Below are 22,953 nucleotides of genomic sequence, written 5' to 3'. Positions count from 1 at the left end.
AGGGAGACCCACTTCCTTAAAGCAATGCAGCCCGTAGGTGCGGTGAGGTCAGTGTTAAAAGGCAGGCTTGCCTGCTTTTTCCACTGCTTTACACTGCTTCTCGAGGCAAAGTCAACCCAGGATTCCTGGAAACTAGGAGAAGAATCTCTGGGGGCCCTGTAGGGCAGGGGTCCCCAACCCTCCAACCACTGACTGGTACCGGTCTGGGGCCACACAGCAGGAGGTGAGTGACGGGTGAGCAAGCGAAGCTTCATCTGTATTTACAGCCACTCCCCGTCGCTCGCATTATTGCCTGAGCTCCGCCTCCTGTCAGATCAGTGACGGCATTAGATTCTCATAGGAGCACGAACTCTGCTGTGAACTGCGCATGTGAGGGATCTAGGTTGCGCGCTCCTTATGAGAATCTAATGCCTGATGATCTGAGGCGGAGCTGAGGCGGTGATGCTAGCGCTGGGGAGCGGCTGCAAATACTGATTATCATTAGCAGAGGGGTTTGACTGCACAGTGACCATAATAAATCAGTTGCTCGCAGACTCATATCAAAACCCTATCAGTGAGGGGCAAGTGACAGTTAAGCTGCATCTGGTGGCAGGCTTTAAGTCAGAATCCAACACTTACTTTAGTCCATGCGTGGCCCACCCATTATTTTATTTACCGTTTCCGTCCACACCTCTTTCCCGTACTGCGCACTGGTCTCAGTCACAGTTTTGGTAAGCCCTCAAGCTAACCCTAGCCAAAATAGGTAAAAAACAAACAGTGCTGGAGAGCTTCTTTGAAAAGAGGAAGGGCTTCCCTGGTGGCGCAGTGGTTGAGAATCTGCCTGCCAATGCAGGGGACACGGGTTCGAGCCCTGGTCCGGGAAGATCCCACATGCCGTGGAGCAGCTGGTCCCATGAGCCACAACTACTGAGCCTGCGCGTCTGGAGCCTGTGCTCCGCAACAAGAGAGGCTGCGACAATGAGAGGCCCGTGCACCGCGATGAAGAGTGGCCCCCGCTTGCCGCAACTAGAGAAAGCCCTAGCACAGAAACGAAGACCCAATGCAGCCAAAAATAAATAAATTAATTAATTTTTTAAAAAAAAGAGGGAAAGACCCAATGATGAGATAGCAGAAGACTCTAAGACTGCCAACAAAAAGAAAGCTTCATTTTAAAGGAAATAACAAGAGTCCTCCTTAAATTATGGGTTCATTGCAACAGGTGATTCACATTCTCCAAACCTGCTTTGTATAATTTGTGGCAACTGGCTATCCAATGGAGCCGTGAAACCTTCAAAACTGCTTCACTACATGGAGACCAAGCACCCTGCGTCAAAAGACAAGGTTTTGGGGACTTCCCTGGTGGTGCGGTGGTTAAGAACACACCTGCCAATGCAGGGGACACGGATTCGAGCCCTGGCCTGGGAAGATCCCACATGCCGTGGAGCAACTAAGCCCACAACTACTGAGCCTGCGCTCTAGAGCCCGAACCACAACTACTGAGCCCACGCGCCTAGAGCCCCTGCTCTGCAACAAGAGAAACCCGCACACCGAAATGAAGAGTAGCCGCCTCTCGCTGCAACTAGAGAAAGCCCGTTCGCAGCAACGAAGACCCAACGCAGCCAAAAATAAATAAAGAAATAAATTTATATATATAAAGAAACCCCACAAGCCTTTGGAGTTTTTCAAAAGAAAAAAACGTGAACACGAAGAACAGAGACAATCATTGAAGGCTACCACTTCATCAAATGTGTCTGCATTGAGAGCATCATTCCTAGTGGCTAACTGCATTGCTAAAGCTGAGAAGTCCTTTACTATTGGTGGAGAGTTGATCCTGCCTACTGCTAAGGATATGTGTCATGAACTTTCAGGAGTGGCTGCAGTTCAAAAGGTGGCATGTGTTCCTCTTTCGGCTAGCACCATAACTAGACGAATTGATGAAATAGCAGACGATATTGAGGCACAGTGGTTAGGGAGGATTAATGAGTCACCGTGGTACTCAATCCAGGTTGACGAGTCTACCGATGTTGACAACGAGGCAACAATGCTTGTTTTTGTGCGATATATTTTTCAGGAGGATGTGCATGAGGATATATTATGTGCACTTTTGTTGCCAACCAACACCACAGCTGCAGAACTATTCAAGTCTTTGAATGATTACATATCAGGAAAACTGAATTGGTCATTTTGTGTCAGTATATGCACAGATGGAGCGGCTGCCATGACTGGACGGCTTTCTGGTTTCACTACAGGTCAAAGAGGTCGCTTCTGAATGTGTGTCTACGCACTGTGTCATCCATGGCAAAATGCTGGCTAGCCGAAAAATGGTACCTGAACTTAACAATGTTTTGCAGGACATGGTTAAAATTATCAACGACATTAAAGTACATGCCCTTAACTCACATCAGTTCGTGCCCCTCTGTGAGGAGATGGACCCAGAGCACACACGTCTTCTCTTATACACAGAAGTGAGATGGCTTCTAAAGGTAGATCACCGGCCAGAGTTTTTGAGTTATGAGAGCCGCTCCAGGGATTTCTTGTAGAAAAACAGTCACCACTGGCAGCACATTTCAGTGACACAGAATGGGTCGCAAAACTTGCTTACTTGTGTGACATATTCAACCTGCTCACTGAACTCAGTCTGTCACTTCAGGGGAGAACAAAAACTGTGTTCAAGTTGGCAGATAAAGTGACTGCATTCAAAGCCAAACTGGAATTATGGGGGTGATGAGTGAACTTTGGGATTTTTGACATGTTTCAAACATTAGCAGAGATTTTGAAAGAGACTGAACTGTGGGGCCTTCTTTCTCCCAGCTGATGCATGATCACCTATCTTAGCTTTCAAAAGAGTTTGAGCATTACTTCCCAACCACAAAAGACTCCCGAACCGGGAAGGAATGGATCTGTAACCCATTTGTGAATAAGCTGGGTGAATCGACTTTGTCTGCGCTAGAAGAGGATCAGTTGCTTGAGATCGCAAATGATGGTGGCCTTAAAAGTATGTTTGAGACAACTTCAGACCTCCATACATTCTGGATTAAAGTCAAGGTAGAATATCCTGAGATTGCCACAAAAGCACGGAAAAGCCTGCTTTCTTTTCCAACATCCTATCTTTGTGAAGCAGGGTTTTCTGCAGTGACAGCAACCAAAATGAGATCATGGAGTAGACTGGACATAAACAACACACTTTCGGGCTTCCCTGGTGGCGCAGTGGTTGAGAGTCCGCCTGCCGATGCAGGGGACATGGGTTCGTGCCCTCATCTGGGAAGATCCCACATGCCGCAGGACGGCTGGGCCTGTGAGCCATGGCCGCTGATCCTGTGCATCCGGAGCCTGTGCTCCACGGCGGGAGAGGCCACAGCAGTGAGAGGCCCGCGTACTGCAAAAAAACCAAACCAAACCAAAAAAACACACTTTGGGTGTCACTGTCTCCCGTCACCCCCAGATGGGACCATCTAGTTGCAGGAAAACAAGCTCAGGGCTCCCACTGATTCTGCATTATGGTGAGTTGTAGAATTATTTCATTATGTATTACAATGTAATAATAACAGAAATAAAGTGCACGATAAATGTAAAGCGCTTGAATCGTCCCGAAACTTCACCCCACCCCACCCCCAGTCTGTGGAAAAAGTGTCTTCCACGAAACCGTTCCCTGGTGCCAAAAAGGTTGGGGACCGCTGCTGTAGGGCGTCTTGGCCAAGGGCCCTCCCTTGCTCAGTCAAAGGCTACACTGGGAAGTAGGTCATGAGAGGAGCTGGGGAGTCTGGGAATGGTCCCAGCTTAGATCCGGGGGCCTCCGGATCAGCTCACAGCAGGTGGAGGTGAGGGAACTCATGACCTGGGTCACCCTTTCTGTGGCCATTGGATCTAGGTTTAGATCTCCATGCTGCAAATGCACCCATTCCTATGAACTTGTGAGTTATTGTAAGAAAGAGCCCTTTGAACAATCCCCAACTTTGTTTTGGCTAAAAGGAAAAGTATTTCCTCTCTTGGTTCTTTTAGACTAGAGGTGGGTTCAGTCTCTGCCCGTGGCCAGATGCGGTGGTGGCCTCAGGCAGGGGATGTGGTATAACAGGAGACAGACCATAACTGGGAACCTGGGACATGAAAGTCACACATTTCATGTTTTAGGCTGATTCTATCCCTCCTGCCCTGTTCTTAGGTCCTTTAGAGCCTCGAACTATGACACAAAAGCAGAAACAGACAAGTAATTAGACCATGTTTAGGATTGCTACCCAGTGTTTCTTGAGCTTTTCTTACTCCTGTGTTTTTTTTTGTTAATTTTTGGCCGCGCTGGGTCTTCTTTGCTGCACACATGATTTCTCTAGTTGCGGCGAGCAGGGGCCACTCTTTGTTGTGGCACGCGGGCTTCTCATTGCGGTGGCTTCTCTTGTTGCGGAGCACGGGCTCTAGGCACATGGGCTTCAGTAGTTATGGCTCGCAGGCCCTAGAGCGCGGGCTTAGTAGTTGTGGCGCACGGGCTTAGTTGCTCCGCGGCATGTGGGATCTTCCCGGACCAGGGCGCGAACCCGTGTCCCCTGCATTGGCAGGTAGATTCTTAACCACTGCGCCACCAGGGAAGTCCCTGCTGTGTCGTTTTTCATGTTTGTTTGTTTTTTCCAGACATTCTTGAGGAAACCTTCACTGCCCTGGGCTATGAAGTCAAGCGTTTCTTACATCTCACTGTGGAAGATATAATGCACATTCTTGGCCAAGTTGCGCACATGCCCCAACACCAAGACTACGACAGCTTCGTGTGTATCCTGGTGAGCCGAGGGGGCTCTCAGAGCGTGTTTGGCGTGGATCAGACTCACTCAGGGGTCCCTTTGGATCATATCAAAAGGATGTTCATGGCAGATGCATGCCCCTCTCTCTCAGGGAAGCCAAAGGTCTTTTTTATTCAGAACTATGTGACGTCAGAGGGCCAGCTAGAGGACAGCAGCTTCCTGGAGGTGGATAGGCCATCAGTGAAAAGTGCAGAATCCAAGGCCAGGCAGCCCGGGGCCTGCGTGATTCACCGAGAAGCTGACTTCTTCTGGAGCCTGTGCAAAGCGGACGTGTCCCTGCTGGAGCGGTCCTCCCCTTCACCGTCACTGTACCTGAAGTGCCTCTCCCAGAAGCTGGGGAAAGAAAGGTGAGCCACCCAAGCTGTGGCGGATCCTGGCCCCAGTTGTTTATTTTCTGCTACCAGGATGGAAGTGCCACTGTGCCATATTTGATGCCCTTTTCTTCGGGGGAGGAATTTTTCATTCCTTGTTGGGGTTGCCTTAGGAGTATGATAATAGACTCTGCACAGTTTATGAATGCTTTGTAGTTCAGAAGGTCATATAGTAGTCAGCTTGTGGTTTGGATATTTTCCTTCAAAATTAAGAAATGTTTTTTTTTCTTATTACAAAAGCAATACATACTCCTTACTGGACATAGATCATGAGATATAGATGCTGAAAGCAGAACATAACAAGCAGTTATAATCCTACTTAGTAGAACTAATCTGTTAACCAAACCTTGGTGTGTTGCCTTCCAGATCTTTTTTGGATACTGATACAATCATATATAAAGATGCTTTTTAAGCCAAAATGAAATCATAATCTACTGTTACTTTATAACCTGCTTTTAGTTTGTGCAACAGTATATTTTTACATGTCAGGAATCGCATTTTTATGGCATCATTTTATTTTATTTATTTGCTTTAAAATTTATTTAATTATTTATTTATTTTTGGCTGAGTTGGGTCTTCGTTGCCGCGTGCAGGCTTTTTCTCTAGTTGCAACGAGCGGGGGCTACTCATTGTGCAGGTTTCTCTTGTTGCGGAGTACCGGCTCTAGGCATGCGGGCTCAGTAGTTGTGGCTCGCGGGCTCTAGAGCGCAGGCGCAGTAGTTGTGGCGCACGGGCTTTGTTGCTCCACGGCATGTGGGATCTTCCCGGACCGGGGCTCGAACCCGTGTCCCCTGCATTGGCAGGCAGATTCTTAACCACTGCGCCACCAGGGAAGTCCCTATAGTATCATTTTAATGTTTGCAGAGCAGTCCCTAATATGGCTATAGCATAATTTACTTGGCCAGTCTTTAGTTGTTGGGCAATGTTTTACTTTCACAAAAAAGAAAGTGTTCAACGTCTTCGTAGCTCAGTATTTGTGCTTATCCTTAATTGTTTTCTTGAAAGGAAAATTCCCGGAAGTGGAATTACTGTGTTGAATGACGAGCATTTTTAAAGCCTCTGATGCATCTCGTCAGATTGTCCTCTAGGACAGTTAGACCAGCTTTTTGTTTTTTGACCACGCCACGCAGCTTGCAGGACTTCAGTTCCCAGACCAAGGATTGAGCCCGGGCCCCTGGGAGTGAGAGCGCCGAGTCCTAACCACTGGACCCCAGGGAATTCCCATAGATCAGCTTTTATGAGAGAGTCTGCATCCCTGAATTCTCACTGATACCGTGTGCTCGTTTATTTCCCCAAGTCTTGAGGTTGATAGGTGAAAAATGGTACCTAGCTATACAGGTCTGCCAGTCTTTGTAACTTAGACATTTTTGATGTTTATTGGCAAGGATACTTTTCTAAGGGAAACGTTGGTGACCTGGTGTCCATCTGGGATGAGGGAAACCTCACCGTACCTCAAATGTAAGATTAGCAGTCCCTTTTCTGTTGCCCCCCAATCACAATTTAGAATTTCTCTGAGTCACCTGTGAAAGGCATCTGTTGTAGCTTGGGGGACCTCAGGAATAAATCTCAGGGCCTGGGACCCCTAGCCTCCTCAGGGATGGCAGAGCAAAAAGGGAGGGCTAGAGCAGGGGCAACTCAGCCTTCCAAGGTACATACACCACGGGCCAACGGTATTATTGGCCTTTTACATCCATCCTGCATTTGCATGGATGATCCAGATGGGTTATCATCTGGCTGGTGTGTACCCAGACTAAAACTCAGTTGCCCCTGTGGGTGGGGACTGTGGTCATTGGGTCAGAGTGCTGCAAACCTGTTTGGATCACTTGCTAAGCAGCTTGTAGAATATTTAGAAAGGAACAATTTTAAAGCACTTTCATATCTGTTAGCTGATTTCAACCTAATGCTAATCTGTCTCCTCGTTGATATTTGCGTGGGATTAATTTTTGCCTTTCTCATCCCCTCCAGAAAACACTCACTCCTGGAACTCCACATTGAACTCAACAGCAAGGTGTATGATTGGAACAGCAGAGTGTCTGCTAAGGAGAGGTACTGTGTCTGGCTGCAGCACACTCTGAGAAAGAAACTCATCCTCTCTTGCAAATGAAAAGCCAAAGACCCTTCTTAGCTTTGCAGTCTCCATTGCTAGCCAGAAAGACAAACATTTATTTCTCACAGTTCTAGAGACTGGGAAGTCCAAGATCAAGGTGCTTATAGATCAGGTGTCTGGTGAGAACCCGCCTCCAGGTTGGCAGATGACCCTCTTGTTGTATCTTCACATGGCAAAGAGAACAGAGAGAAAGCAGGCTGTCTTGTGTCTCTTCTTATAAGGGCACTGATCTTATTCATAGGGGCTGCCCTGTCATGAACTAATCACCTCCCAAAGGCCCCACCATCTAATGCTATCATATTGGGGCACAGGATTTCAACCTATAAATCTGGGGGTGGACACAAACATTCAATTTAAAACAGTGGCTTTCTGATCTGAGGTTGCTTCTCTGTCTAGGACTCACATGGCATTCTACAGTAATCAGTATACCTTTCCTCCTTGGATTTGAAAGCATGACCTAAAAGAATATTATTGTTTAAAATATTATTTAAAGGGACTTCCCGGGTGGGCCAGTGGTTAAGACTCTGTGCTTCCACTGCAGGGGGAATGAGTTCAATCCCTGATTGGGGAACTAAGATCCCACACGCTGAGGCACGGCCAAAAAAAATCACTTGACGTTAAAAGAAAACTTATTTATATATTTTTAAGTTGGTTTTAAGTGGTATGTATCTGTGTGGGTATGTTTATATGTGTTTTCACGTGACCACTCAACAAAGGCTGAAAAGATGAAAGGAACAGTTTTCAGACACTTCATACACTTATTTCTACTTTAAAAGTAATTTTCTATCCTTGTATTAATGAATGTGGGACTCCTGAGGGTGTCTTTGAATTTCACATTGCTGGGGGCACCAGCAGGAACAATGTATATGCTTGGACTCGTGAACCAGAACCCTGTGTTAAGTATTAGAGAGGGAAACTGTGAGGGATCTTAATGACCTGGCAGCTTTTGCATCCTTCTCTGTCCCATCCTGACCGGGTGACAGGCATTTTCCGTATTCTGTTTCCTATCATGGATGGGAATTGCACCTTTTCTTTTACCTTGGGAATGGGATCACCACCCCTCTTGAAAAATGTCATTTATCTTCTTTGACTCACAAAAAACTGGAAACATAAAACAGAAGCATAGTATTTATTTATATTACTTTTTAGTTTTATATATTTTTATATATTATTAAGATAACTTATATTTGCATTAAATATAAAAACAAGAGGGACCTTGAAGTCATTATGCTAAGTGAAATAATAGACAAATACCAAGCATTATATGCTCTCATTTATATGTGGAATCTACAAAACAAAAACATAAACAAAACAAGCCAAACTCATAGAAAAAGAGATCAGGCAGTGGTTACCGGAGGTGGGGGAAGGGAGTAATTGGAGGAAGGCGGTCAAAAGGCACAAATTTCCAAAAAAAAAAAGAAAAAAAAAAAGACTCTCTAAGCACGGGTAAGCACCTGCAGTGCATTGTCCAATGTGAGGCTGAAATATCAGATTCTTGATGTAGGCCCCGATTTCTCCCACACCTAAGCTATGTTTTACAAAAACTGAACATGGTGAATATGAGAGTTTTAGTTAGAGAGGGTTTAGGAGCAGCTACAGTCTGTAATCCCATGAGCTATAACCTGTGAAATTGATAGAGAATATGGTAGAGGTAAACCAGAGATGGAAGAAAGGCTTTAGAAATGGAATGAGAGAGAACAAAAGACAGTCAGCTATGTGATATACAATAGTAAGTCCTACAAGACGGGTGTGATGGATGGCATGCAAGCAGGTTTAGTGTATAAGTGTGATTGACAGTGAAGAATTAAAGTTTAGGATATGGCATATTGTGACATTAGGTTTTCAGTAAGTAATATAATGACACCTGACAGCTATAATCTCTCGAAAATTCACATCAAATGATGTTCATTCCAATAATTAAAAATAAATTAAAAATTTACAAAAAGAAAAGGGGACAAACTTCCAGTCGTAAGATAAATAAGTACTAGGGGTATAATGTACGACATGATGACTAGAGGTAACACTGCCGTGTGACACATAGGGAATTTGTTAAGAGAGTAAGTCCTAAGGGTTCTCATTACAAGGAGAAAAAAATTTTTTTCCTTTTTCCTTTTCTTTTTAGTGTATGCATATGAGACAGTGAATGTTAGCTGACCCTATTGTGGTAATCATTTCACAATATATGTAATCATCACCTTGTATACCTTAAACTCATACAGTGATGTATATCAATTATTTCTCAGTAAAATGGGGAAAAAAAGATTTGAAAAACACAATCGTATCAAAATGTTTTAGATGCAAGTAAGAGAAGACCTAACTTAAAACAAAAAGTTTTTAAAAATTTTGTTTACTCTTACTAAGCAACAGGTTCAGAGGTAGGGGGTTAGTTGCTGGCTTGGCTAATTCATTGGCTAAACAATGTCCTCAAGGGTTTGATGCTTTCCACCTTTCTTCTCCGTAGTCTCAGGGTTTGGGCTTTTATTTTCAAATTTGTCATCTAAAGGTCACAAGAGGGCCACAGGTCCAAGTATCATACCCAAACACGCAAGAGAAAACATCTCTTCCTTGTGTGGCTTCTTAAGATCAAAGGAAAAATCTCCCAGAAGCTCTCCTCCCCAAGAGTTCCCTTCCCTCACTTCTCATTGGCTAGAATCACATGATCTGTTCTTCCTTAAACCAACCATCGGCAGAGGGAATGGGATTACCATGGTTGGTTTATACCAGCCCAGACTCAGTTCCCTGGGACTGGGGTTCAGTGGCTTCAGCTCCCTTGGGCACATGGTCTCCAAAAGCTGGGGTTCTTTTAGGGAAAAATGGGGCATGGAGCTTCCCTGGGGAGTAGTTAACCATAATGTATGCCAAAAAGAATGAGAACCTCCATCTTATGACTGAAGAAACTGAGGCACACAGCTTTTAAGTGAGCTGTTCCCAAATCTCAGAGAAAATCATTGGTAGTGCCAGGTCTAGAATGTTAACAACCAGCCTTACGATCTGGTGTCCTCCAGAAATTAGAACAAACTTTGGAAGGTGTGTAGCATGCATTCCAGGGAAGGCATCATACTCCTCTCTCAGCTGTTTGTGAGTCATTACCCTACCTTTCCAGCCCCACCCTTTTCCCCCCACAGAGAGGCAGCATGGCTACATAGCTTTCCGTATCCCATCTGATGGACACGGTGAAAATACAGAGCCTGTTAAATCACCATCTTTTCTCTCCTCCTCTTTTAAAAAGCGATTATTTATTGGGACTTCCCTGGCGGTCCAGTAGTTAAGACTCCGCACTTCCACCACAGGGGGTTCAGGTTCAATCTCTGGTCCCTGGTCAGAGAACTAAGATCCCACATGCGCCCCCCAAAAAAACCCAAAAACAAAACAAACACACAAAAACAAAAAATATATATTTATTAAATTATATTGTGCTGTTTACTTTTGTCACTTTTCTGTCTTTAGATTACATTATTTTTATTAATACCATTCATCAGTCAACCCGCAGGTGCCAAGGAAAAAGAGTGCTAAGGGTTTGCTTGTGTGTTTTGCTCACTGGCAAGGGGTATGGGGTGGAGTAAAGAGGGACTTTGATTCCAGGAGCAGGCCAACAAGATGGGAGGAATAAAGCCTTGCCTTCCCTTGCCTACTTTGCAGAATTGTTCTGAGGATGAAATGAGAGAGGCTTTATGATCATACCCAATGAGAGTTTTTATGACTGCATTGGTGATGCCATGTGAACATAGCTGTTATTATTATAGCACACTGTGGAGGAGTTATTTTGAAAAGGTTGAATCAAACCTTGAAAATTGGTAGGATTTTGGCAGGTTGAGGTGGAGAAGAGAATACATTGCAGGAGAAGAAACAAAGCAAACGAAGGGTCAGATAAGGGAAATGTAAGGCATGTTTTAAAAACCATGAGTGTAACTTTTATCTGGGGCAGAGAGAATGTGAGCAATGGTGAGTGATAAGCCAGGAGGTGCCTGTGGTTTGGCATGTGAAGAGCTGTAAAGACCCCCATCTCTGTCTTTTAGTCAGCTCTCATGTAAGTTATTTTGTGAGTTATTTTTTTCACTTTAATAGTGGAGTCTACAACTACTTCTTTGACATTTTTGTGTATATGAGCAATTTGATTACTAAATGCCTTATTCTTTTTCATTGAGTATAGTTTTTAAATGAAATATTTAAGGCATGCTAAAGGAGAATTATATTAGGCAACAATATAATGAATACATACCCACAACCCAGCTTAAATGAAATGTTCTAAAATCTATATGAAGACTCTGAAGATACTGCTTTAAGTAATAGCCCTAAGTATAAAAGAGATAAATGTATTAAAATATTTAATACTTTATAATAGCCCCCAACTGAAAATTCGTCAAGTGTTTAGTAACAGGAGCATGTTATGATAAAACGTCCACTGGTTGGAATTTTATGTAACCGCTAAACTTATATATACAAATAATAAAGGCTTACATAAGCTGTTCTTAGCTCATTACATGAATTATCTCATTTAATCCTCAAAACAGCTCTTTGAGGTAGGTATTATTGTCCTCATTATTATTTCTTCCCATTTTATAGATGAGGAAAGTGAGCAAAGGGATGCTAAGTAGCTTGTCCTTGGTCACCCCAGCCTAGGATATAAACTCAAGCCATAAACAGAGCCTTTATTTTTATAGCTAAGTACGTTTAAAGCAAAACAGGACTTCCCCGGAGGTCCATTGGTTAAGGCTGTGCGCTTACAATGCAGGGGACATGGGTTCGATCCCTGGTTGGGGAAGATCTCACATGCCGTGTGGTGTGGCCAAAAACAAACAAACAAAAAACCCAAAAAATATGTCTCACAGGAAAACAAAAGGCCGGAAAGAAATATTCCAAAATATGGATGACAGAACTATGGCTGGTATCTTTTTTTTCTGTGTTCCAAATCCTCTTTTCTATCTCTGTATATTTAAACATACTGGTCTCTAAAGTAACGTCTAGGTAATTCCTCCAACTTTTTAAAAAAAACATTTATTTATTTATTTGGCTGTGCCAGGTCTTAGTTGCGGCATGAGGGATTTTTAGCTGTGGCATGCATGCAGGATCTAGTTCCCTGACCAGGGATCAAATCCAGGTACCCTGCATTGGGAGCGTGGAATCTTAACCACGGGACCACCAGGGAAGTCCCTCTATCAGCTTTTGACCAGCTGGTTCTTTGGTGCTGAAGAGACTACTCTTTCCTATAGTTCTGCCTTCACTTCTCTGTCTCATCTCTAGCCCTTCTTTTCAGTAGCAGGACCTGTGGTCTCAGGGCTGCTTTTCTGGGCCACTGGTTAGGAGGACTGTCTCGTCAACCCCAGTTCCATTCCAGTCCCCAACGCCTTCCATCCTCTTCCATGAATAGGCCATGGTAGGGGGTCACTTGACAGCTTTTTCTGTCTGCAGTGTTTGAAACAGGAATCTCTTCTCCCATATTCTAGGAGCAAGTTTTCAGGATTAAGCATGTTACTTATGCCACCAAGAGGTCACAATTTGAGGTCAGTCTTGTCAATTTGTCTGTGTGGCAGACCCTGCTCACTGTCCCAAATATCCATTCTCTTTTTCTCTAGTAATAGAAGTCTTAATTTGAAACTGCGCACACAGCCTCACAGAATACAGTCTAGCTGTCCAAGCCTTGACTTGTAGCAAGATGTGGTCATGTGTCTAGTCCTGGAAAATAATATGTAAGCAGTGGTATTGTTTGGCAATTGCTGAGAATTTTTCTTAAAAGGCAACTGTTTTTTGCCCTTCACCCCTTTGTCCCTTTTTCTGTCTTAGTGACTAGACTGCATATGTGATGGCTGGAGCTCTAGCTGCCATCTTGAATTGTGAGGATAAGAGCCACACTGTAGGGATGACCAAGTGGTGAACAGGAAGGAGCCTTGTTGGGTGAAGACATTAAGAAGCAGAGTCACCATACCAACCCTAGATTACCTACATCTGGACATTTATGTGAGAGAAAAAAATGTGGGGTTTATATTTCTTTTAACCTAACCTAGTCTGACTTGTACATTGTTATTTGATTAAAGTGTTTTTTTATGTTTATGCATGTTGTAAGTTTAAAATAAATATTTGCCTAGGCAATATTTTAATTTTTTAATTATTGTTTAAAAATGTATGTATGTATTGTTAAAAATGTAATGTTAACACCTGAGCTGACCTAAGTTTTTAGTATGTATGATGCTCTCATTTATTTCCTTTTATAGTTTTGTGGTTTCTGTTGGAGAGATGGAGACGCTTTATTAAGACATTAGTAGGATTTGGACACTGTCCTCATAAGAGATGTAATCCACAAGGAAAAGTTCTGACTGAATCATCAGTATAGACCAGCTTTTGGACCTGGTTTACAGTGAATAAGAGTTTGAAAGATACATACACAAAACTGAATATAAAGAAAAAACAGTAGCACTTCCCTGGTGGTGCAGTGGTTAAGAATCCATCTGCCAAGGCAGGGGACACAGGTTCGAGCCCCAGTCTGGGAAGATCCCACATACCGCAGAGCAACTGAACTTGTGCACCACAACTACTGAGCCTGCGTTCTAGAGCTTGCGAGCCACAACTACTGAGCCCACGTGCCACAACTACTGAAGCCCGGGCACCTAGAGTCCGTGCTTCACAACAGGAGAAGCCACTGCAATGAGCAGCCCGTGCACTGCAACTAGAGAAAGCCCACGCACAGCAATGAAGACCCAACACAGCCAAAAATAAATAAATATTAAAAGAAAACAACAACAACAAAAAAAGAAGAAACAGTAACTCTGCACATATGTTTAGGATCGCCACAGATAATGACTCCAAAGGACTCACTGCTTGTAAATCCACAATTTCTTGTTTCCCAGCCAGACCCTTCCTTGCCTACAGTAGCTCCAGAGATGGAAATGTAGGATTCAGTCAAGGCCATTAAACGTAATGACTGATTTTTCAAGAACCTGCCCTCTCTATTCCAAGAAACACTTCCTCTGCTTCTCCTTCTTGTGCCATACCAAAGCTGCAAGACCCATGGGTCCAGGCTTTTCCACTTTGGCTCTATCACACACTTAATAAGCAAACATTCAAGAAATACAAATTCTTTTCAATAAATGCCTCTGCAATATCGGCTGGTATACACTAAGTATCACAGATTAATCCAACTCCCCACAAGGGTCACCTAAAAGGTAGATTACAGGTGAACAAGTAGTCCTATATACATGCTTATGGCCGTAGGCACAGCAGACAAAAAGTGGAAACAACTCAAATGTCCATCAGATGAATGGATAAACCAAATATGGTATATCCGTACAATGGAAAGTTATTTATCTATAAGAAGGAATTAAGTACTGATATAGGCTACAGTGCAGATGAACCTCAAAAACGCTATGCTAAGTGAAAGAAGTCAGACACAAAAGGTCACATATTGTATGACAGTATTTATATGAAATGTCCAGAATAGGTAAATCCATAGAGACAAATAGCAGATTGGTGGTCACCAGGGACTGGGGTGAGAGGGGATTGGGGAGAGACTGCTTAAGGGGGACAAGGTCTCCTCTGAGGTTCTTGAAATGTTTTGGAACTAGATAGACGTAATGGTTGCACAACATTGTAAATGTACTAAAAGCCACTGACTTGTACACTTTAAAATAGTACATTTTATGTGGATTTCATCTCAGTTTTTTAAAAAAGGGAAAAAAAGAGAAGATTAAGATCATTTATTAATTGCTCCACAAACATTTCTCCCCAACCTTTTTTCTTTTTAATAAACATTATTTTTAAGAGTAACTTTAGGTTTGCAGAAAATTTGTGCAGAAAGTACAGAGTTTCCAGATAGTCCCCCATGCCCCACAATTCTCCTCCTATTAACACCTTGCATTATTGCAGTACATTTTTACAGTTGATGAGCAATATTGATACATTAGTATTAAACGAAAGTCTACTAGGGTTTACATTAGGGCTCATTCCGTGTTGTATAGTTCCTGGTTTTGACAACTGCATAATGTCACGTATGCACCATTACTGTATCATACAGAATAGTTTCACTGCCCTAAAAACCCTCTGTGCTCCTCACATTCATCCTTCTCTCTCCCTAAGCCCCTGGCAACTGCAGATCTTTTTATTTTCTCTATAGTTTTGCCTTTTCCGGAATGCCATACATTCTATTTTTCAGACTGACTTCTTTCACTTAGTGATATGTGTTTAAAATTCCTCCATGTCGGGTTTCCCTGGTGGCACAGTGGTTAAGAATCCACCTGCCAATGCAGGGGACACGGGTTCGAGCCCTGGTCCAGGAAGATCTCACATGCTGTGGAGCAACTAAGCCCGTGAGCCACAACTACTGAAGCCCACGCGCCTAGAGCCTGTGCTCTGCAGCAAGAGAAGCCACCACAATGAAGAGTAGCCCCCGCTCACCGCAACTAGAGGAGGTCTGTGCGCAGCAATGAAGACCCAATTCAGCCAAAAATAAAGTTAATTTAAAAAAATTCCTCCATGTCTTTTCATATCTTGATAACTCATTCCTTTTTATTGCTGAATAATACTTCATTGTATAGGTATACCAGAGACTGTTCATTCACCTACTGAAGGCCATCTTGGTGGTTTCGAAGTTTTGGCATTATGAATAAAGCTGTTATAAACACATTTGTGTGCTGATTTTTTTTTTTTTTTTTTGCGCTGTACGCGGGCCTCTCACTGTTGTGGCCTCTCCCGTTGCGGAGCACAGGCTCAGCGGCCATGGCTCACGGGCCCAGCCGCTCCGCGGCATGTGGGATCTTCCCAGACCGGGGCACAAACCCGCGTCCCCTGCATCGGCAGGAGGACTCTCAACCACTGCGCCACCAGGGAAGCCTTGTGTCCTGATTTTTGTGTAGATGTAAGTGTTCAACTCATTTGAGTGAATACCTAGGAGAGCAATTTCTATATTGTATGGTAAGCCTATGTGTGTGTAACTTTGGAAAAAACTGAAAGACTGTATTCCTGAGCGGCTGCACCATTTTGTAGAGTTCCTTTGCTCCACATCCTTGCCAACATTTGGTGGTGTTAGTGGTTTGTATTTCAGCTATTTTAGTAGCTATGTAGTGATATCATATATTTTTTATTCCTTTTTTTTTTTTTTTTTTTTTGTGGTACGCGGGCCTCTCACCATTGTGGCCTCTCCCGTTGCAGAGCACAGGCTCCGGACGCACAGACTCAGCGTCCACGGCTCATGGGCCCAGCCGCTCCGCGGCATGTGGGATCTTCCTGGACCGGGGCACGAACCCGTGTCCCCTGCATCGGCAGGTGGACTCTCAACCACTGCGCCACCAGGGAAGCCCGGAAAGTCAGTGATTTTGAATAAACACATCTGTATTCTTTGTTTCATTTTATACAGAGCACATATTATTGTAACTTTAAAATATAAAATAAAAATTACTTATTGTTAAAAATGTTCATTCTCTTTTAATATATATAAACACAATATATTCATTTTAAACATAAATGGCATAATATTTTAAGACTGTTTTCTCTCTTTTCATTTATGTGGTCATGCCTATACCTATATGTCTCTGTATGATAAGTCATTCCCAGTTTTTCACTATTTGAATGATGATATAAGAAACATCTTTTCTTCTTTATTTGGTAAGGACTTCCTGCCCCAGACGTCCGATTCTTAGTCCGTCACGTCGGATTCTTAGTCCCTCTGTTGGCATAGGTCAGTCCTCTTCCAAGACTGAGCATTATTTCAAGTCTCTTGTATCTTTAATCTCTTCCTCTCTCTTTGAGCCTTCAGTCTGAAAACAAGCTCTGCTTCCCCCTTCAAATAAAGTCCCTCTCTTTCAAGCCACTGTCTTATGTGAATTTTAGGCTAGTCTACACCCTCTCCATTTCACCTTTCCCATTTACTCCATACTTCCCTGCCATCTGGATTTCACCTTAATCATTTTACCAAATCTACAAGATCCACGGGTCACATGAACCATAGTTACCAAACCAGTGGTCCTTGGACCCTGGCGTCATAGTTTTCTTACTTCTCCAGGGTGTTCCACTATGAAGTTCTATCAAGGACTTCCTGGCCAAGTCTTCCTGGTATCTTTCTCCTCCTCATCCTTAAATGTGGATATCCCCAAGGATCACTCTATTGTTTTCTCTTTATATATTTTTCTTTTGACAACCTTGTAGCTTCAATTACTGCTTCTATGCCAATAACAAGAGGGATGTTCAAGCCCAGACTCTTCAAGTTCAGATCTCATCCTCAACCTCCTGGTAGACTTTTCCACTTGATTTTCCCTCTGGTACTTCAAACTCAGTATATGGCGAACATAAAAAAAAACCTCCATTCCCAATCTGCTCTTTTACCTGCATCTCCAGTTTTAGGTAACAGCATCACCCCAACATCAGTTTCATCCTGGTCTCCCCTCTCCTGTGTTTCTACATCTGGCTAAATCAGGTTAGTTCTGCAACTACAATGTCTTTTCCATCTATCCCCATCATTACACTTCCTCTGCGCTCATTACTCCTCCACTGAACTATGACGACAGCTTTCTCACTGATATTGCCCCCAGCCTATGATCCTATGATCATGTCATACACAGCAACCCAAAGAATCTTTCTCAACATATCTTTATCATTTTCCTCCTTAGAAGCCTTCAAGATTCTCCAAAGCATACACAATAAGATTGTGGCTGGAGGTTGGGATGAGGGACAGGATGGGGGAGTGGGGTGTTGCTGGTGGAAGTCCTGGAGTCCAAAGGCCCAGAGAACCAGGAACTCCAAAGTCTGAGAGCAGAAGAGGATATCCCAGCTCAAGAAGAGAGAGAGAGAAAATTCACCCTTTCTCCTCCTTTTTTGTTCTATTCAGACCTCAGTGGCTTGGTTGTGATGCCCACCCACTTTGGTGAGGACAGATCTTCTTAACTTAGTCTACTGATTCAAATGCTAATCTCTTCTAAAAAACATCCTTACAGATGCACCCCAAAATAAGGTTCACTTGATCTCTGGGCATCCTTTAGCTTAATCAAGTTGACACATGAAACTAACCATCAGAAAGTTGTTTGTGACATATCCTAGATCTTCCTTTTTTTTTTTTCTTATTGAGCTATAATTCACATTTCATAAAACGTCATCCTTTAAAGTGTACAATTCTTTGGTTTTTAATGTATTCACTGTTGTGCAGTCATCACCATGACCTAATTTCAGAACATTTTCATCTACCTACAAAAGAAATTCTAGGACTTCTCTGGTGGTCCATGGGTAAGAGTCCACGCTCCCAATGCAGGGAGCCTGGGTTCGAACCCTGGTCGGGGAACAAGATCCTGCATGCGTGCCGTGACTAAGAGATCACGTGCCGCAACTTAGAAGCCGGCATGCCGCAACAATGAGCCCACATGCCGCAACTAAAAGATCCCGCGTGCCACAAAGAAGATCCTGTGTGCCGCAACTAAGACCCCGTGCAGCCTAAATAAATAAATAATAATAAAAAAAGAAATCCCGTACCTATTAGCCATCATTCCTTATTCCTCCCTGCCTCTTAGCCCCTGGATTACCACTTTCTGTTTCTACACATTTTCCTACTCTGGATATTTCATATAAACAGATCATTCAATACACGGCCTTCTGACTTCTTTCATTTAGCATGTTTTCAAGGTTCATCTATGTTGTAGAATATGTAAGTACTTCATTTTGTTTTATGCCTGAATAATATTTCATTGTATGGTTATACCACATTTTGTGTATCCATCAATTGATGGACATTTAGATGGCTTCCACTTTTTGTCTATTATGAACGAAGCTGCTATGAGTATTCATGTATAAGTTTCTGTGTGGATATATGTTTTCAATTCTCTTGGGTATAGACGTAAAAGTGGAATTGTTGGGTCATAAAGTCAGAATTGAATTGCTGGTAACTCTATGTCTACCTTTTTGAGGACTGCCAAACTGTTTTTCACAGTGGCTATACCACTTTACATTCCCACCAGCAGGGTATGAGGGTTCCAATTTCTCTACACCCTCTCCAACACTTGTTATTTTTTGTCTTTTTTATTATAAACATCCTAGTGGGCATGAATTAGTATCTCATTGTGGTTATAATTTGTATTTTCCTACTGACTAATGATATTGAGCATCTTTTCATGTGTGTATTGGCCATTTTTACATTGTTTTTGAAGAAACATATATTCAGTACTTTCCCATTTAAAAATTGTCTTTTGGGACTTCCCTGGCAGTTCAGTGGTTAAGACTTCGCCTTCCAATGCAGCAGGTGCGGGTTTAATCCCTGGTCGGTGAGATAAGATCCCACATGCCTCATAGCCAAAAAAAAAAAAAACACCCCCAAAACATAAAACAGAAGCAACATTGTAACAAATTCAATAAAGACTTTAAGAACAGTCCACATCAAAAAAAAAAATCTTTAAAAGTTGTCTTTCTATTGTTGAATTGTAAGTATGTTTATATATCCTGGATACTAGTCTCTTATCAGACAAAGATCTGCAAAATTTGCCACCTATTCTATGGGTTGTCTTTTCATTTTTTTGTATAGTATCCTTTCCAGCACAAAACTTTATATTTTGATAAAGTCCAATTGATCTGTTTTCTTCTTTGTTGCTTATGCTTTTGGCATCATATGTAAGAAGCCATTGCCTAATCCAAGGTTATGAAGAGTTACACCTATATTTTCTTATAAGATTTTAACTCTTACATTTCAGTCTTTGATCAATTTTGAGTAATTTTTTTGTATATGGTATGAATTATGGGTTCAACCTCATTCTTTTGCTAATGGATATCCTGCACCATTTGTTGAAAAGACTATTTTTTCCCCCATTGAATTGTTTGTCAACCTTGTTGAAAATCAACTGACCGTGAATGTGAGGGTTTATTTCTGGACTCTCTATTCTATTCCACGGAACTGTCTATCCTTATGGCAGTACTATATTGTCTTGATTATTGTACTTTGTAGTAAGTCTTAAAATTGGGGAGTGTGAGTGTTCCAACTTTGTTGTTCTTTCTCAAGATTATTTTGCCTCTCCCAAGTCCCTTACATGTCCATGACTTTTAGGATCAGCTTGTCAATTTCTGTAAAAAGGGCAGTGAGGGGACTTCCCTGGTGGTCCAGTGATTAAGACTCTGTGCTTCCACTGCAGTGGGCGAAGGTTCAATCGGTGGTCAGGGGCGAAGGTTCAATCGGTGGTCAGGGAACTAAGATCCCACATGCCGTGGGGCACAGCCAGAAAAATAAATAAGTAACATTAAAAAAAAAAAAAAAGGGCAGTGAGGATTTTGACAGTGATTTCACTGAATGTGAAGACCAATTTGGGGAATACTGCCATCTTAACTGGACTCTTTTTGCACACATTGATATCAGGGACATTTTATGCCACTTGCCTCATTGTAAATTTTTTTTTTTTTTTTTGCGGTACGCGGGCCTCTCACTGTTGTAGCCTCTCCCGTTGCGGAGCACAGGTTCCAGACGCGCAGGCTCAGCGGCCATGGCTCACGGGCCCAGCCGCTCCGCGGGAAGTGGGATCTTTGCGGATCGGGGCACGAACCCGGGTCCCCTGAGTCGGCGGGCAGACGCTCAACCACTGCGCCACCAGGGAAGCTCTGTAAATTTTTATAAACATGGCTGTCTTGTGCTGTCTTTTCGAAAAATTATCGAATCAAAGGTCAAAGCAGCTTTCTCTCCATTTTTCTTCTTTTAAACGACAAACTCTCCTCTAAATGGAAAACCTTTCGGCCTCTTTTGATTCTTATTTTTTCTTTTTTGCAGCATTAAAACTATTTTACCCCTTTAGCCACATCCGCCTAGTTCCCTAACCAATCTAATGCTAGTCTGTTGGACTCTTTTAGGAAATATCACCATCTTGTGGAACTTTGAGGTTTTGTCACCCCCGAATTCCCTGGCTTCTTGCTTCAAACCCAACGGATAAGAAAGTGGGATGCAAGGCCTTTGGGGTTCACAGAATGGGGAAGGGTGAATTTAAAGATTAGCTTGCTAATTCTACATTGGGTTTCATCCTAAGGAAATCATTATAAATACGTTCAGAGATCTATTTGTAAGAATCTTCAATGCAGCACTGTTCACAATAGTAAAAAATTGGAAATGAGTTAAATGTCCAATAACTATAAATTAGTTAAATAAATATGGTATATCCAGGGAAGAGAATATCATCTAACCACTAAGCATCATGTTGTCAAAGACTATTTAATGATATGAAAAAAAAGTATATGTGTTGTTAAGTGAGAAAAGCAAACTGTACAGCTTATTTCAATTTTTGAAAAATAATTACACAGACAAAAGTGAAAGGATATACACTAAAATTTTAAAAATTGAGATATAATGGACATATATACAACACTGTATAAGTTTAAGGTGTACAACATATTGACTTGATAAAAATTTAACAGTATAGGTTATAAATGACTCTGTGTGTTTCCCTATTTTCCAGCCTTTCTACATTAAATATTGGAAGTTTCTCACCTCTTTTTTTTTTTTAACTGCTTTTTTATTAAGGAAAGAGACACGTTAAAATAGATCAGTCTGGGGACTTCGTTGGTGGTCCAGTGGTTGAGACTCTGCGCTTCCACTTCAGGGGGCATGGGTTTGATCCCTGGTCGGGGAACTAAATCCCACATGCCGTGCAGCAAGGCCAAAAAATGTCTTAAAATAGATCAGTCTGTAGTATAACGAATACACAATGGGTCACATTTTACTCATCTAGCTATAGTCTCCTGCCAGTGCACCATTTGGAGACCTCTGCTGGGATCCTCACCACAAAAAGCATTCTCCTTTAGAACTTAGCTTCATCACGCTCCCATATACCTAGAGTAAGACCAGTTCTGAGAAAGTCTGAAGTGTGTGAATAAAAGTATGGAGTGAGGAAGGGAGGGAGTCCTAGAAGTTGGGGATGGGATAGCTAATCAAAAGAACCTGCTACCATAGGAAAAGGCGTTGGAATGAAAGTTTCAGGGCACCAAGGTTTTTTCCAGCTCCTACATCTATGTTCCCCATCACTGTGTCCATTCTTTAGTTCATGAGTTTTTACTTTGAGGGGGGAGGAACTTGGACCAGACCCTGGATGTAAAGGAAAGCCAATTACTGACACCACCGCCCCCTCCCAAGGCCGAACTAAATAGGAACCATCTGGTATTTCCCCTTTGTCACCAGGGCCACGGTAGGTTTTGATTGGCTCTTCATATGGACCAAGCTGACTGCAACCAATCAGGAAAGAGGCTGTAAGAAATGTTTATTCTTTCCACTACTATCAACTCACCATCAGTATGCCCTCAGTAATTGTGTTCTGAATGAGAAGTATGAAATGCCGAATGCAAATAACATAGCACACGATCTCCCCCCTTTAACTTGATTCAAGTGTTTCCCTTGAGTACTGGGAGTCCTAGGATAAAAGTTCAAGTTTTACTTCAGGTGTCTCTATTCTACTTCTGCCTTTCAGGCTTAGCTCAGATACCTCCAAGGCATCACCATCTGGATTCCTGCCTTGCTCTGTGGGGCTCCTGTGGCGCTTAGGTGAGCCCCACTGCAGCATCACCCTGCCCAATAGTTACAGAAATTACATTACCTCATATGGAGTTAGTGGCAGTAGTAGCCTTGGGATCAGGAGCATAGGGTTTGGAATTAGAGAGACCTAGGTGTCAGTCCTGAACTCCCAACTCTTCCTAGGGTTGGGATGATGGCAAAATACTTTTCCTCTCTGAACTTTGATTTCCTCATCTATTGAATATGGATAATAACACTGACCTTAGAGAG

General features: G+C 42.7%; 1 protein-coding gene across 9 annotated transcripts in view; it reads left to right on the top strand.

Moving 5' to 3' along the window:
• Nucleotides 1-16,639, top strand: part of CFLAR (CASP8 and FADD like apoptosis regulator) — a 56,188-nt gene extending 39,549 nt beyond the window's left edge. For 6 of the 9 annotated variants that reach the window (XM_032638225.1, XM_032638221.1, XM_032638220.1 and 3 more), the window contains 3 exons: nt 4,600-5,110; nt 7,100-7,180; nt 16,380-16,639. In XM_032638225.1, the coding sequence (XP_032494116.1) occupies nt 4,600-5,110; nt 7,100-7,180; nt 16,380-16,551 (764 nt within the window). In that variant the 3' untranslated portion in view covers nt 16,552-16,639. Of the gene's footprint in view, nt 1-4,599; nt 5,111-7,099; nt 13,331-13,450; nt 15,556-16,379 lie in introns of those variants that run through there. The other 3 variants (XM_032638227.1, XM_032638229.1, XM_032638226.1) reach the window with 3 other exon arrangements.
• Nucleotides 16,640-22,953: the final 6,314 nt, after the last annotated feature.

This window comes from Phocoena sinus, chromosome 7 (assembly GCF_008692025.1).
Source record: "Phocoena sinus isolate mPhoSin1 chromosome 7, mPhoSin1.pri, whole genome shotgun sequence".
NCBI classification, from domain to species: Eukaryota; Metazoa; Chordata; class Mammalia; order Artiodactyla; family Phocoenidae; genus Phocoena; species Phocoena sinus.
This window is presented reverse-complemented; position numbering and strand designations above follow the sequence as displayed.